Source organism: Egretta garzetta, unplaced genomic scaffold, assembly GCF_000687185.1.
Source record: "Egretta garzetta isolate BGI_Z169 unplaced genomic scaffold, ASM68718v1 scaffold633, whole genome shotgun sequence".
In the NCBI taxonomy this organism is placed as follows: domain Eukaryota; kingdom Metazoa; phylum Chordata; class Aves; order Pelecaniformes; family Ardeidae; genus Egretta; species Egretta garzetta.
In genome coordinates, this window is record NW_009259195.1 from 785,971 (window position 1) to 803,271 (window position 17,301).

The 17,301-nt window shown below is 35.7% G+C and overlaps 1 protein-coding gene across 2 annotated transcripts in view; it reads right to left on the bottom strand.

Moving 5' to 3' along the window:
* Window positions 1-17,301, bottom strand: part of UBE3C (ubiquitin protein ligase E3C) — an 81,597-nt gene that overhangs the window by 22,297 nt on the left and 41,999 nt on the right. For both annotated transcript variants that reach the window (XR_004841611.1, XM_009635814.2), the window contains exons 16-18: window positions 16,089-16,186; window positions 12,821-12,953; window positions 8,266-8,513 (exon numbers count right to left, since the gene is read on the bottom strand). Coding sequence is in view for 1 of the 2 variants with exons in the window: in XM_009635814.2 (XP_009634109.1) it covers window positions 8,266-8,513; window positions 12,821-12,953; window positions 16,089-16,186 (479 nt within the window). In the remaining variant the exon portion in view is untranslated. The remainder of the gene's footprint in view (window positions 1-8,265; window positions 8,514-12,820; window positions 12,954-16,088; window positions 16,187-17,301) is intronic.

The following is a 17,301-nucleotide window of genomic DNA, read 5'->3' on the forward strand; positions in this document are numbered from 1 at the left end:
ACCCCCCCTTTTTTTTAAATAAATGGTTAAACCAAGTTTTTTTCTCGTTAAAAGGGCGAGAGCAATTGTTTCACTATGGAAGAAGTGGTATTCAGTAACTTCATATACCTCCCTCCCCCCTGCATGTGAATGCCTGTAGAACACACCAGAATATTAAAAGTAAGCAAAATGACAGAAAGCCTACTGTGGTTAATAGGTTTTGACTTCACACACAAAACACACAGTCTGAAGTCTACTGTTTCGCTTTTAAACAATACTAGTTAGTTGTGATTACAGTATAGTTCAACTATAATTGATTCCAACATGGACTAGCTACAAAAGCCTTCACTCAATTCAGTGACACAGATCACAACTTGGTCATCTAAAGTGAAAAATATTATTTTCAGATACTTACAAATATACTGAATGCATTCATCAAACACCTGAGATGTGGGGGAACAAGGAATAGTTCTTAAAGGCAAGCAAGTTTCAGAATACAGGCATGCAATTAGGAGCTTTAATATATTATGGAAGAAATATCTCAGCTGGAAGGACAGCTGTATGCAGTACATAGTAAGAAAGGAAAAATGACAGTTCTCTGGGAAGAGACCTTTTTTCTTGGTTTCAATATAATGAGAATAATATCTGACTGGGACTGTATGTGGTAACTATCATGATACTATTTAAGCACTACACGGTCACACAAGGTAGTGTTCAGGTATGACCCCAAGATTTAGGAAACAGATCTTCATAAAGAAAAGACTTTGTGCCATGTTTTAAAACTGGACAAAATTTAACCTAGTCATTTTGGACAAATTAGCTATATACAGTAGAAGTTACATAAGCATTACAACACGCTGATGAGGTTCAAATTGTGTAAACAAATTCACAGATGAACCAACTAAACCTCCCTGACTGTGAGGCAGTTTTAGTGCCCTTTACTTAGACTTTGAGGTTTACAATTAATTCTCTCATTTATTATTTCAACTAAAATCTTTCTTAAGAAAAATAATCAGTCATTGCTCCTGCTTTCCATTGCTCCTGCTTTCCATTAATCCTTTACAACACACAGCTGTATTTTAAAACCTAAACAATGCTCAAGTCATACCCCTAGAAAGACACATGGCTTATGGGCTGAGGCAGTAAATGACTGGGCTTAAATTCAGTTATTTCCCTAATCAGTTCCCAAGACCATAACCCTTTCTATTTCAGTCATTTTAAACAGTTACTATTAAATAATACTTAGCACTTACAGAGTGCAATAGATCTTCAAAGCTGTACAGAACCATTAATAAAAATGATAGAAAAATAGCAAAACCATTAGAACTTCCTTCTACCTTATTATTTATATCCTAGAAATATCTCATGACACTCACAAAGCCTTTGTGGCCAGCAAAGCCTTTTCTACCCTAATGAAAAAGATAAAACTAAAAATGTAAGTTAAATTAAAAGTCATATTTTTGAAGCATTTTTAAAGCTAGCATTTAGTAATTTTAAGATAAAATAATTTCTTACAGATAGACTTAATAATGTGCTTTAAAGTGAGCAAAACCAAACTGCTATTGTTCCTAATGCCAAGACAATAGAATTAATTTATCAGGTGTGCGTCACACTGCAGTATGCCTGCTACCTGGTAGCTTTAAGTCACTGTTTCTCAGAGCTCTGAGCTCTACAATAGCACAGATATCTAGATACATTCAGACCATTGTATTAATGGAAAATCTTCCCTATATGACTGCAAAAATTCATAGTGCACTTTTTGTTCAAATACTAGATGCCTCTTCTGTCTTTTAAAAAAAAGTAGGAGTCCAAAATTCCACAGCTAGACGCCTGCAATTGGGCTTCCGAGGGAGCTTTATTAACACCTCTTGCTGCAGTGCTACTATCCTCAGATTTTAAAATACTTTTTTCAGAAAAAATAAAGCCTTTTGTAAATCGGTTTTATTTCCAATTTCCCACTCCCTGGGAATTTGAAGGTCAGTAAGCACAAGTTCACAGAAGTTCCAGAGATTTGCAGTAGCAAGACTCCAATGCGATTGGCCTGCCTGTCAAATTTGCTGCAGTCAGTGTAAATACCTGAAATGGATTGCAGGTGTGTGATAAGCACAAAATGAACTCACAACTGACTCATCAACACATTACCGTAAAAAAGTAGGGATCCATTTCCAAAGACTCCATTGGAGCATATCAAGTACAATGACCTTGAGTTATTTTTTAATTTAAAAATGGAAAGTTATGCTAGTATTTTTATTCTAAGAATTTAGGACATATTTAATTTTATTACAAGAATTTTTATTACCAAAATAGAGTGCTTCAGAAATGTTAGTACTTGCAGAAAACCACCATTTCATCAGCTTGGTACTTTCTGTTTTAATAGGAACAGTTATCTCTGTAACTTAAGCCATGTATATGACATAAATTGCTATCAATGTCATTTGAGGGGTTTTGAGGGATGGGAGAGGGAAGCAGTAGAGGTACCTGTGGATGCACTGGATAACTGATAGTTATCATTCACTTCTGAAGTTCCAGTAAAGGCTTAATAGATTCTTGTTGTCTCAAATTTAAACATAATTTAGTAAGAACTGAAGATAAAAGGAAGACATCTCCTCCTTATTTAAGTCCTAATCTTCTGAAAAACTGAAACGTTTACTATATATAACTAACCTCTGGCTATGCTTCTAAGATTAATCTGTATTTTAATAGCAGTGAGACTAGTAATTTTTGAGGACAGTTTAAATAGAATAAAGAATTTCCGTAAATATTCCAAACCTAATTGACTGAAATGGACGTAGGTGTTCCCAACTATGAAAAAAGATCAGGATACCATTACCACACACTCTAACTGTTTATTTATTCCCTGTCTAGGAACCTGATTTAGAGGCAATAAAATGCAATCAGTACACAAACCAGAAGCAGGAATCATCTGCTAATGGAACTTTTAATTGAGGAGTGACCACTGACATGAGGTAATTCTTTCCATGCAGAACTCCTTGCAGAGACCTCTATGCACTTTATCACAGTAAACAATCACTAACATATGCATTAAAGAAAATTTAAATACATTATGACCCAATAAATATCACAATCCATCAATATACACTTTTCCTTCCTAAAGATTTAGAGTTAAAATACCACATTTCAGTAGTCTTTTAGTGCTAGACATATATTTACAAGGTTAGTACTAACATAGCTATTTGTAATCAAAAGATAATTGGTTATGTTAAATGAACCTGTACACAAAGGAATTGTCAAGCTGAATAACAGTGTCAGAAAACAGATTCAGATTAGTTTACATCTACATTCATAAATCATGAAATAACTTCCACAAGGTATCAATTTTGCTCTCTTATGATTGTGTTTCTGCAGTATAAATGTGTAATTAAAAAAAGCACACCGCTTTACATGGTAAATTCCTATTTTGATTCCATTTCTGTGACAAATGAACTTGCTTTTAAGCAAAATGCTGAGTCTACAGAATCATGTGCATAAAACAAAAAGTTTATACAAATTATCTCCTCTTCGTATCAGTATCACCAATTCCATACCTACCTTTCTAGGTACTAGTAGTATCAATTGTGGCTGCAGCACAAATCAATTAAGAGTGTACTGATTTAAGCCAAGCCAAAGTGGATCTTAATTACATGGACAGTAAGCAAAGGCAAAGGGTGGCCTAAAAATCAGAAGGGGAGAAAAAAAAACCCAAACACCAAACCGCACCATCCTATCACATATTCAAGTATATGAAATACAGTTGTTCTCCTTGTAGAGCTTTCTTGCATTGTTTTCTCTCTACAAGCTTTTGGTGCAAAAAAGGATACACAAATATGTTACTAGAAACATCAGCTTGAAGGTTTTAACTCCATATCTGCAGCTTATTAAAGATTTAAGAGTTTAGGATCTGATCCAGATCTTGCTGTGAAAAGACTCTCACTGATTCAATCCATTTTAGATAAGGCCCCAGCATGATTAAGAACTACTTTAGTTTTTCTGCAAAATGGATACTGTAGACACTGCTAATCTTAGAATTATACCTTCTAGCCAGGAATAATATCTCGCGCAACAAATGATCTATCACAGCTCTATTCAAAGTTACAAACAGTAACCACAAGGCACACTCTCTAAGATACAGAAAAATAGTCTAATCAATAATTAATGGTCCCTCATTTACTACTAGGGTAATAAAATTTGTATTTGATCTACTATTACCCTTCTAGTGTTTAATTTTACCAAAAGATATAACTTTTTTTCAATTATAGATGTTTAAAAGCATTTAGATATGTGCACAAAACAGTCCGTTATATCTTAAATCAGTATAGCAACCTAGAAAAAGTCATACGGAAATAAACTTAAGCCTTCATCAATATAATATCCACCAGGCCACACAAATTACTGACCTCCTATATAACATTAGATATTAATGATCAAAGACTAAATCTAGATTGTCTTATCTTATTCATCATCAAAATAATGCTAACATTTAAAATAAACACATTATTTTTGCTAGTTTTTGGCAAAAGAAATCTAAACCTCTTCAGAAAACTCCTGTGCCTTCCAAGGACTGCAGATTCTACTGCTTAGAAGAAGAGACTTAATATCTTATTTCAAAGATAGTGCATACGTTCTTCAGCAGTGTGAATGAGTGACTCACTAGTGCTCTTCAATACACTGGAATAAGAGAGCGGAAATGGAGATGGTAGAATTCAGTACAGCCAAAGATGCTGACTGTCTTAGACAAAAATCTCTAGTGTCAGAAAGAGTCACTTTGTTAAAGGTGCAAAGACAATCATTGCAAAACATAATACATGCAAGAACTAGCAGGTTTATGTCAAAAAGGAAGAAGAGGAAACCATAAAAATTATCATTCTAATCTTTCTATGGACTTCCCACCATATTCTTAAACTAATGCTGATACTTCATTAAATTGAAGTAAATTATCATAAAAATTAGCTGCTTGATGTCAAATAATTCCAAATGCAAAGAATGTCCTTCTTCACAACATCTGTCCTATTAACATAATTGAATAAATGCAATTGTAAAATGGAAATGGAGAAAGATAATATGCTATACAAGACTGAGTTTAGGTCTGAACATGGTGAAGTTCAGATTTTAATTCTGTATCTGTCACTGTTTCTGTTGAAATGGTGAACCAGCATTTCCCTCTTTCCAGGTTTGCAGCAGACCATTCAAGAATCAGCATGGAGAAAATTCACGTTGTAGATTCTCAGGTGTCGCTTCCAAACTTCCCTTCTCTGGCTGTGTTGCTACAAGTTTTGGCAGCCTGTCAAAACAGCAACTTCTGCATTCTCCTGAGCCAAGTCCACTACACTGCCAAAGCTGCAGCAGGGAAGTCTGCACGTGGAAAGATTTTTAGTGCTGCCAGAACAACTACTGCATGTGAAAAGGAAGTTACACCAAATGAGGTGCCTCCCCACAGCCCAATCCTACCTACTGAGAGTGCAAAAGGATTACAACCACCCACCCACCCATACTTCTGGGACACCACATGGGATCAGATGACTTTACCTTCTAGAGAGGACAACAAGGAGAATTTGAGGCTAGAACACCCTGTCTGAACACTCCCGACAGCCCAGGTCACCCTCAGCTCTCAAGTAAAGCCCGGGGCTCAGAAAGTCACTGCTATGCTTCCAGTGGGCAAAACCGAAAGGTTCAAGTTTCAAACCCCACCAGCATTGAGAGACTGCTACCAGAGGTGTGCATGGTAAACTGAGCTTTTACTTTTAAGGAAGAGAAAGGAAAACACTTAAAAGGCACCAATGTTAAAATAATATTTACATTACAGAGTAAAGTCACTGAAAGTTGAGAAATGTAAACTTTGGAAGTGTTTGAGTAGCTGCTGTTTAAGCAAACTCATTTCTGTATTTTTTTTTAAGAATGATTTCAGACAACATATGCAGTTACACGGTCATGTGGTATTATTTCTACAAGACCTTTTGCTCATTCAGTGATCAGTAGAAGTTGTGTGGACAGCCATGCAGTTTGTATAGTATATAGATATCAATTTCTTCACTAACTACAAAAATACACCCCATGTAGTCAGTAATTTATCTAGGGTTAAAATCATTGAAGTTTTTAGATACACCATTTTTAAAGGTAAGTTTTAAATTTTCAGATGTTTCTACTGACCAATTAACACAGATGTCAAGCTGCTAGAAACTTCCTGATGAGAAGAAAAACTGAAATTAGGTGTAAACCTATGGTACTGAAAGTTAAATGCATTTGGATATCAGTATGAAATGGTTACCAAGAGACAGAGAACTTCTATAAATTATTATATTTTAATGGACTTGTTTTCTGCTAACATGGAAACTTCTTACGTGAGAGTTCTTGGTGGCAGCGCTCTTTACATACTGGTTTCCACAAATAAGAAATTGCTGTGGATGCCTGATTGCTTCCTTTGCATTATATCTATTTTGTAAACAAAGGGGCTTTTAATAATCCACTATTGCTCTCAAATAACCCTGTGCAAAGCATAAAATGGACACATTTTTGAAAACGGGTGAGTGAGTATTCAATAACTTAACCAAGATCACAATACTGGCAGGTTTTGAATAGTATGGTCGTGCCTTATCTTTCTGTTTAATTCATCAAGTCTCTAAATACACTACTAAAAAGGTGTCTGTGCACCTGGGTAGGGGTAATTATTAAGTAACACTGTCAATTCTTCCTTTATGTAAACATACAGCAAATACAAAAACAATTTATGCTTTCAAAATGTTAAATAATAGATCCTCTGGTTTTAAAAAGACAAAACTGAAACCATACTTGTAGCAGTCTCTGTGTTTATAAAATATTATGCAACTTCAATCTTTATGCTCATAGTTGAAATCCAATTACAGAAGGCAATGTGTTCTTTTGACAGAGGAAATTACACATTCAAAATTACAATTTTTTTTTCAATAATGTTTCAAACTTCCCCTTGAGAATTGAGCCCTGCTGCATTCCTAGATAAACACTAAGCATTTTTGGAGTGAAGTAACTTCCTCACGATAACCACAGCAATATTCGCTTCCTTACTCCAAAAATCTATAGATGCAGAAAGAAAATGAAGCCTTGGATATGTAACACAGGTCATAATTCCAAACTATAGTATTAGTACTGAATCCATCTCCCATTAAGAGCAGGAATATCCTTCAAAGATTATTTTATTGAAATGGTTGAAGTTTTCATTTTTAACAAGTTTGGACATTGCAATAGCTGGGATGCATTAGCAGAGAATTTGCCAACAAAGTGGCAGTTTAATCTAAATCAGTTGACTGGCAACTCTAAAGAACAGCACTCTGTTTCAACAACTCAAGTTTGCCAACACCCTCTTAAAGCGCTTCCAGCTACACTAAAAGGACATCCAACTATATGTTAAATCTCACGGCAAGTCAGCAGGATTTTAGCCTCCAAAATAATTCAGGCAGTTAAATAAGACTTTTACATCTTAAATACCCTTAGTTTTAAATAGCCAAGTAGCAATCAATACTTTTTTTTTTTTCTGAAATGGAATTTGTATTCCACACTTTGTTTCACAATTATTAGCTTTACAAAAATTAGGGCTTAGAAAGAAATAGCCTCAGTACTAAACCTGACCATAAAAGAAAACTGAAGGTAATGAATGTTTGTAATGGTTTCTCTCTTTTTTTATTTCCCCCCCCTTCATTTTTCATCTAGCTCAACAAGCGTGTATTAGTCTTTGAACATTTACAACACCGAAGTATCAAGCACTAAAACTCAAGAAAGATGCAAAATGTACAAAAAACCAAGCTGAATAAGTGAAAGTTAATTTGCATATGGCTCATAAATATGGTAAATGTTCATGGCAAATTTTAAATGCTAGTAAGAATTGTACACCTCATACAACTAGAAACTGTTTGTTTCTGAAAATATTGATTTCATATATTCCAAATGATGAAAATGTAACTGCAGTCAAATTCCGAAAGCTCCAGCTTAAAAATCACCAGAAGCAGAGTAGTTCTCTTGGCTTCCATCAACTTAACTTTAAGCAAAAGGTTAAACACAGAAGCAGACATATGCACACTTTGCTCAAGTAGCAGTCAGGGTATCTCAAATTCTCTGTACTTCTCAAGTATCTAACTTATTAAAATGAACCAGAAATTTAGGTGGTATGTGGAAATAATGTTCAGATCTAACATCTGAAAATTATTTTTCCTCAACTTTCGAAAAATAATCACTTTTTCCCATCTACCCCTATCTAAAAAGAAAAATCATTACTGAATACTTTCAGTGCTATAGCTTTTTATTATACAACACTGATTTTACCTTTCCGAGCATTCTTCCAAGAAAGTAGTAATGTCGGGCGTAAGAGTCTCCAACGAGCATCTGTGCAGCAGGGTTAGGGTAAAGAAGTCCCTCATTGGTGGTCTTAAAAAATCCCTGGTTAGGGTTAAATCCTGATTTAAGTAGTTCATTCAGAAATTCTCGGAAAATTCCACCACCATCAATACCAGCTTCATCAAGACCATGTGCATTAAGTAAGTGAACACGAATGCGCTTTTTTAGGTCAGGTTCTGCAGAGAAAGGAGAGACAAATTCAAATCCAACGAGCTGCTTGAATTTTGTTTGGATAAACACACACATAACTACACATACAAACATATCTACACTAACTTTATATAAAAAATTGAACTAGTAAATAGTAGCAAAAATCTATTACTGGCTTGAATTTGGGAATATTCAGTACATGAAACTCGCTTTGGACAAAGGGTCTTGCTTTAGGAGTCATCATCAAAAGATGGAGTGGAAAGACACTAGGTAGCGGACAAAAAAAATCCTACAAAATATTTTAGAGAGGCCCAAGAATAATTTGAAAATTCTATTTATATAAAATATTGTGAATGGAAGGTTCAACTTTCTCATGTCTGAAGGAACCGTCAAAAAGTACTGCATTCCCTTAGAGGGGCTGACTGCTAAGCTACACCATTAAATAATATTATTTGTAATTGAACTTAGTATTTTTGATACTTTGAACTACGCCATGTAATCCCAGTGAGCAAGGTGTGGTAAAGATGGCCATGTTCTGAAGATAGATGTTCTGCTTGTTTCATAGAAGGCTGCTATTTGAGAAAACAAGCAGTTTTTAGCCCTTGAACTATGTGTATGTAACAGCAAAGGAGGATCTTTTGCTCAATTCACTGAAGATTTCTGAAGATCTAACCAAATATGCAGAGTTTATGCAAACCCTTGCATTGACTACACTTGTGTCCCAGCAAAGCAACCAGTAATAAAAAAAAAACAACTTTCTATCGCTTCCATGTGCTAGAAACGCACACATTGTGGATGGACAGATGACGTTCATGAAAGGATCTTCAACACCCTGTAGCAACAGAATTTCTCCTGAACAACCAATTCCTCACACTCTCCCACAGCAAAAGCCTCTACATCTACTGTTATCTTCCCATTTCAAACTCAGCTGTTACTTATTCTTCATTCAAGTGAAATGCTCTCCTGCGCAAAAGTTCTGATAGCTGGAAATAGAGGATGGCCATTTTTAGCCACAGGTGCTGCATGAAGTACACTCATCACCATTCAAAACAAGAAAACAGAACACTGGCAAAAGAGAATCTCAAGCATAGAGACATGCTTCATCTGGAGACTCTCGAGATATTGAGGATTAGTGTTAAAATTTTGTATATAGAAAATGTTGGTTTAGTGCTTTTTGGGGCCTCATGAAGAAAATCAGTTGTCTCATCCTTTGCATGCTGACAATCAGATTTATAACAAGGAGGGAAAAATGGTCCTAAAACAAATTCACATGTCAAAACTGGTAGAGGTGGATGCCAAGTTAGTGCAACCTCTGAAAAGAAGAGTTCAGTTTTATAACTCATACAGATAGAATGTAACTAAACTGTTATGGGAATCCACTGGAAGCTATTATGGAATATTCTGAAAATTCCAGTCACAGGGAAAAAAAATAAGTTCAGAAATGCTTGCACTTTATTAAGTATATGACAACCAAATAAAAATATAAACCCACAAGAACTGACCTAGTACATTTCTGCTATTCCAAGCTTGTTTTCTTAATGATGTCAGTTAAGGTACTACAGAAACATTAACTTTGAACAGCTCTCTTCTCAGGGCCAGTAGACAAACTGGATGCCTCTTCCAAATCAATGTTCTTCTTGCTCTCCTGATCAATTCTAGGACCTCATCTATCAGCTGTTCAATCTGCCAGATCGATTTTAATCAATTCAGACTATAGTCTTGAAATTGTGTCTCTTGCAGTTGTCAGGAATTTCTTCTTTTCTGCTCTCCCCCATGGTACCTGACCCACTCCAGAACTAAAGTTATTTTTAAAAAATCTTACTGTCTCAGAACACCAGCTTTTTTTAAAAAAAAGAGGTCCAAACTTCTGATTTAGTCTTTATTGATTCTAAATAGCACCAGCACTGCACTAGTACAGTAGAAGATAGCACTGTATGTATATGTGAGTGTGTATATGTGTGCATATACATGGTGTGTCATGCAGAAAAACAGACTTTGGTGGCCAAGTACCACTATGTCTTATCTGCACCTGTAAACAAGACAGAAATCTTCACCTAGAGATTACTTTACTTCCAAATCCCTTGCTACGAGCTTATTGGGTTCTCCTTTGTCACTGTTTAGGAGTCACTTTCTTCCCAAGAAAAGGCTGAAAGCATTATCTGGAACTACATACATGTATATGCAGATGAATTTTGTATTAATACAAAAAGCTCTTTTTGCTGAACAGAAGACTTGACAAGAATCACAGAACAGCTCAGGTTGGAAGAGACCTCATGGTGCAAAATCCCCACATTGAAAGCAAGGCCAATTTCCAAGTTAGATCAGGATGCTCAATGCCTTGGTCCATTTGAGTTCAATGATGGAGATTTCACAGCCTCTCTGGACAGACCATTTCAGTGCTTAACAAGTCTCACTGTGAAATGGGTTTTTCTACATATGTTCAGTAAAAAAAAAAAATTCCCTTACTGCTACATGTCACCACTGCACCTTATCAAACTGGCTTCTGTAACCTCCCACTTACAGTGAAGTTACAGCTTCTTCTTATATGCTATGTGCTTCCGTCCCCTGTGTCACCCTGGTGGCCTTCTGCAGGACACGTTCTTGTATGTTAATGTCTTTTTTTGTACTGGGAAGCCCAAAGCTGGACACAGTTCATCGGTGCTGAAACTGTGAGCTACCTTCTTGCTAATACAGCCCACTATGGAATTAGCTTTCATCTCATCTAGGGAAATTTTTGTTTGTTCAATTTGTTGTCCACTAGGAAACTTGGGGTTCTGTTTTCTAGCCGGTCTGTACTGCTACATGGGGTTACTACAGCCCAAGTACAGGATTTAGCTTTGGTCTTTCCTAACTTCATGAGGCTTCCGTAAGTCCTTTTCTTCAGCCTGTTAAGGGCCATCTGAGTGGCAACCTGACCTTCCAGTATATTGACTATTCCCCTCAATTTCATGTTGCCCATGACCTCGCTAGTGGTGGAATACAACCCAGTACCCAGATTGTCAGACTGCAGATTAAGTTTAGGAAACATGCATTCTAAAACTTCTTTCATAGTTCAATAAAACTACATTAAGTTGAAAAGCAGCCTTCACAGAAAACATGCTTCTCATTTAAAGCTATCTTCTTACTAAATGAATAGGTTGACTTGCCTGCTACTTGACATTGCCTTACTGAAAAGCTTAGACTGCAGTTTCTGAATTTTATTTTCATACATTTGGGGAAGAGGGAGGGGAAACGTAACAGACTTAACATTTTTTTATTTTCCAATTCCATTTTATCTTTCTCTTTTTAAGAAACCAGTTAATGATTCATACTATACTTAGTACTACTACTAAGTACTACTACTAAGAAACTACTCCCAACCACTAGGAAAGAGGCTAAACAGTCAACTGCACGTATAATCTCCAGGTGATTATACAGTGACATCTCCCAATTAGCCTTTAAAACTTTGCAAGAACAGGACAGCTTAATTCATACTTAATTAAAAAAAAAAAATTAAGTCTCAATCTGTATCTTTTAGGCAGTTACAGTTTTAAACACAGGTACTGAAATACAAAATCCTATTTATAAACAGAATAGTATCTTTAATACTGCCAGAGTAAAGGAAATTTAGAAAAGGCATGATCTCCAGCAATTTTATACAAACCAAGAATACCAACACCTCCTCTTCTTCCTCTCTAAACTAGGCAGTTCTCCAGGAGGGATTTAACGTGGCACAGCAGGTGAGATTCACATGGAAAACCTCAAGTATTTGGCAAACATTTTTTTAATATGCAAAAATACAATATAAATAATAAGGACTTTATTTTGGCAGGTTTCATCTACATTGGAATTTTGGCTTCTAGAGCAGCCACTCTCACACAAATTCACACTAAAGGTATGATTTAAATCGATGTGGTAAAACATACTACTACATACTATCACCATGAAGTGCACTGCATTATCCTTACCAGCCACACTGTACCTAGCAAATCCTGTGCAGTCTAGATGCTTTTGTTGACACGAATTACTGAAGAAGGTAATATATAATGAACTACATAGATAAATATACAAAGGTACAGTTATTTGGACAAGTAAATGGGAAGAAAAGACCCATAAAAGTAGGTTTGAACTAAGGAAGGGTGTGTTAAAGAGAATGAGACTGCAATAATCAGAAGAAATGTGTTTGGATGAGAATTACTTTATGTAAAAATGAGGAAATTTAATTTTGTAAGGACTTGCACACCTCAGAGCTGATTACTTCTAACGTTCTACTCAAGTAAGCAAATATGTAACTATACTGTAAGAATGGTTAAATTTTATAAACCAGCTAATGATAACTTAATTGTAAACCTACCATTTTCAGGTGAAAGTTTATCATAAGCATCTTCATAAATATAGTTTCTTCTGATAGTGACATTAATTCCATCTAAAAATGGCCCATCTCCTTGAACTTCTTGTTTATCAGCATAGATCAGCCTTTGAAAAATCTGTTAAAATGAGTGAAAAGAGAAATCATGTCACTGCACAGATCTAAATATTCCATGAGAGATGTTTATTCACTACTATTACTGTCCTTTGAGTTGTTTCTGGGCACTCATTTTCAAGTGATTTGCCTTCTCTCTCATTGAGCTGTAGAAACGTAATAAAGAGCCATGGCCCAGGGGAGGGAAGGAGAGGGGACAGACATTCAAAAAACTTTTTTGTGCTAAGATATCACCCTCAGTTCTTTCTACATAAAACGTCTACAGATGTTGGTTCAGTGACTCCAGCTTCCTCTCCCTAACTTTCAGAGTTCTGAAATGCAAAGTATTCAAAAACAAAGGGAAAAAGTGACATGAGCACTTTGCACACACAGAAACAATCCTCAATACCAGTAAACAACTTTCTGTCATTTTTGTAAAACTTAGGAACATTCCCAGTAACAGAAAATTAGGTATCAGTTCTCCTCTCAGGAGCAGGGAGCAAATAATTCAAAACAAAATAATGCATAGCACTGCCATATTAAACAAACAACCAGAACATCATACCAATTCAAAAAAATAATGACAGCTGAAGTACAAATTAGAATTCACACTGACCCTCTGCAAGTTTTCACAACAGGAACCTGTTACAGTTCACCTGAAGAGTAGCTGTAGCTAACTGTGTTTCTATGCCAAGATGTAGAATATTTAATATAACCTCAATCCAGGGAGCCTGTTTCCTACATCCTCTCTTGCATCTTTCCCCTATTCAGTAGATAGTCTAGTGCATTTTCCCAGGGATGTCATCTCCCAGTAGTATCACAGACTGCTTTCTTAACTAAGAAGATTAAGAGTCTCCAGGGATGTTTAAAAATTACAAATTTACCATGAAAGAGGAAAGTCTGACAAGTCTCAAAACTACTGTTTGTATGGACAACTGTAGGTAGTGGAGAAGGTGCTCTCCAACTAGGAGGAGATAAAGTATAGACCAGTGTAGACAAAGCCAGATTCTTCCCTAAGGTACACACAGCAGGAAAACAAGAGATAATAGTCATAAGCTGCAGAAAGAGAAATGCTGAATGGACATAAAGAAAAAAAAAATTCATGAGAGAGATTAAGTATCAGAAGAGATTACACAAAGAGCCTGTGAAATGTCCATCTCTGGAGATAGTCAAAACTCATCTGGACATGTCCTTGAGCATCCTGATCCAACTCTGAAGTTACTCTTGTATGAGGCAGGATGTGGACTAGAGTACCTTCAAAGGTCCCCCTTCTTACCTAAATTTTTCTACGGTTCTATGACATCAAGACACACAGCCACAGACACCTTTTTATGTACAGAGCATGAGAATATGCTCACCACCATCCTCTTTCCTGAAGCATGGTGAGATACGGTTTATTACCTACACACCACTAGAGATGCAAAGAAACACTTAGAGGTATATCTCATAGCAAAATTTTTCTTGATAACAGTCTGGACTCCTACATAATCCAATGTTTGTGCATATTTTAGTCTTGAAAGTAAGAACCCTAACGCATAACTGAAGCATGTACAATGACTTCAGACTAACACATGGAAAAGTAAGCAATGCTGACTGAGGTACACATCATAGGAAGTAGCATCACCATAGGAAAGCTGACAAAAGTATGGCTTAAGTAAGTGAGAACCAAGGCACTTGATACAAATTGGATTCATTACCTCCCCCAGATAAGTATCAGTTTAAAAGTTGCACATCAATGTGCCTTAAGGCTAAAGAGCATACCATCCCCCAGGGTCAGAAGGCTGAAGAGCCTATCATGAAACTGGACTCTCTAATTGCTTGTAGAAGTATCTAATATCTAGTAATTCAAGGTAAAAAATCTCATTAATAAGTCAGAAAATGAAAGGCCACATGGAAGAATCCACACACGGAAACAGCATTGAGCTGTATTACAACATTAAATTACAGTGTAATAGATGGCAATTGAAGAAAAAAAAAAAAAACACAAACACACCACACCACCAAAACGGGACATACTCGGTCCAAAAAGCAGTATAGAAGGATCTCCTCTTTGAACTACAAAAGTTCAGTCTACAGCTTTATCCTTCTCTCCAACCTCTCATCCAATTGTTATGATTTCAGTTTTTGTGATAAAAACAAAAAAGTTTTTATGAATTCCAGAAACTTAAAATATGTGCATTTCAATATAGCTTTAAGAAGTCCAGAGATTGTAGACAGTGACTAAATCGTGACATCCAGGCTGCTGCTTGAAGTCACTTCCAATTGTTTCCCCATTATCCCAGTGCAATATTGCCATACAGTATTAAGGTGTTTTGTTGGAACAGCTGTTTCACAGAAGCCAGGAAAAACCACTCCTTTTCTACCAAAGCTGTCACTGTCTTTTTTTGACAAGTACTGATTTACTTTCCCTATGGAACTATTCTTCATTCCTTTGATGGTGTCTTGCAACTTAATGTTTCCAAGACATTTGGGGGAGCTGTTTTTAAGTAATTGATACTATTGACAATAAAAGCAGCTGAGAAAAAAGTTATGGGTAGCAGAATAATAGCTTTTAAAAAATATATATATGATGCAAACTGAAATATGTAACAGAACTAAAAATTACTATTTAAAGTCTAGAAAGCATTCAACATCAAATCAAATAGTACAAGAATCTTGCAAGTTTTAAACTACATACTCTATTAAAGTTCAGCTACTCAGCTATGAATGCAGAAATTTAATCTCTAGGCGTTATTTTCCCAAAATGGACATCCATCATCTCATTCTGAGTAAATCCACCCACTGCACAAAAGTCTCCAGTCTTGACCTTGCAATCTGTTCATTACAGACACACAACTAGTTAGTGCTCTGCTTACCACAAGAGGGTGCAATCATGTAGATCAAACATTGAATCAGGACTGCAGTTTATTGTAAACATACAACCGCTCTCATATATCTTGGAATACATGTTTTTAATTGTAATGCAATTATTATAAAGTGTAATATAACTAGTAAAAAAAGAGAAAAGTAAATAAGTTCAAATGTTCAGTTGCCACATGAGTACTGTCATATCCTTCTGCAGGGAAATGATCCAGTTTCTACTCAGCTAAGTGCTCTTTTGACACTTACTGAAAACAAAAAACTAAAAAACCAACTCCGTATTAAATTAGAAATTAGGTACCTTTACTCTTTCTTCAAAAGGAACTACAAAAGGTAGCTCTGTCAGAATGGCAAGTTGTCGTTCTTCAGATACAGAAAGAGGTGCTGGTTCCAAACCCACTTAAAATAGAAATAATAATTTTAAAAATTTTGGAAAGAACATTTTTAAGCAGTTTATTTTGTATCAAGTGACTCAATTTACTTTGTATAAAAACACATACATTAAAATAGTTTCTTTACTAAATAGTCACACCAAGCCTTACCTTTCTTTAAACATTAGTTTCTGCAGGCAAACTGAAATATAAGTAGCAAAAACACACTGAAAACAAAGTATGTATAAAGCTATGTACTTCTGCATTTTTTATTTTATTCAGAAGAAAAAAAGTTATTTTCTTATTACTGATATTTTAATTTTTCAATTAAGAAAAAATACATGACAGAAGACAATTAAGAAGTTGCAAGTAATTAGCATTTTCATTGCAGGAATACTCAATATTCCCATCCCAATTATCAAAATAGTTTAAAGGTATTGTGCTTTCAACTACAACATCTACTTTCAAATAATTTTAGGCATAAAAACTAAGAATTACACCAAATCTAATGAAACCAACAGAATATCTTTCATTTGTTTCAATGGGTTTTCTCTCCCAACAGCAAGGTCACAGTGATGACATTAAATCCTAGCCAGTGCAGAAATAGTGAAAAGAACATCAAGAAACTGCTCAAGAAAAAAAAGTTTAGAAAAGAATTCAAGAAGCCACAGCAACAGAGAGACTCAATCGCATGCAGTTCCCAAGCTACCATGCAGCACCTTTGAACCTTCTTACATGTACAGAAGGTGTTTTTAGGAAACAACTCAACTTTGGGTAAGGCACAGTAGAAGTGACAATACTGCTCTAACTTCATGGGAAGAAACTCAGTTGCTGAGCACATATCTGGCTATAAATTAATTCATTGCAGAAAAAAAAAAAGGTATGGCTTACTGACTAGACACTGGTTAAAGGTCCACCTAGCTTCAGTCTACAGAGGAAACAAACCCCACAACTCCTTAGTTGTTTTGTTTTTATGTTTAATAACCACCTTCTCGAAAAAAGGCTCAGGAGTCTAGACTATTTATAGACCATATTACACAACTGAAGTAAATGCTTCACGTTACTACCCAGTCCAGAAGTTTATGCTGACAGTTTCAAGTCTTTCCTTTGGCTCCTAACTGCAGTGACCAGCATTTTGTTGCC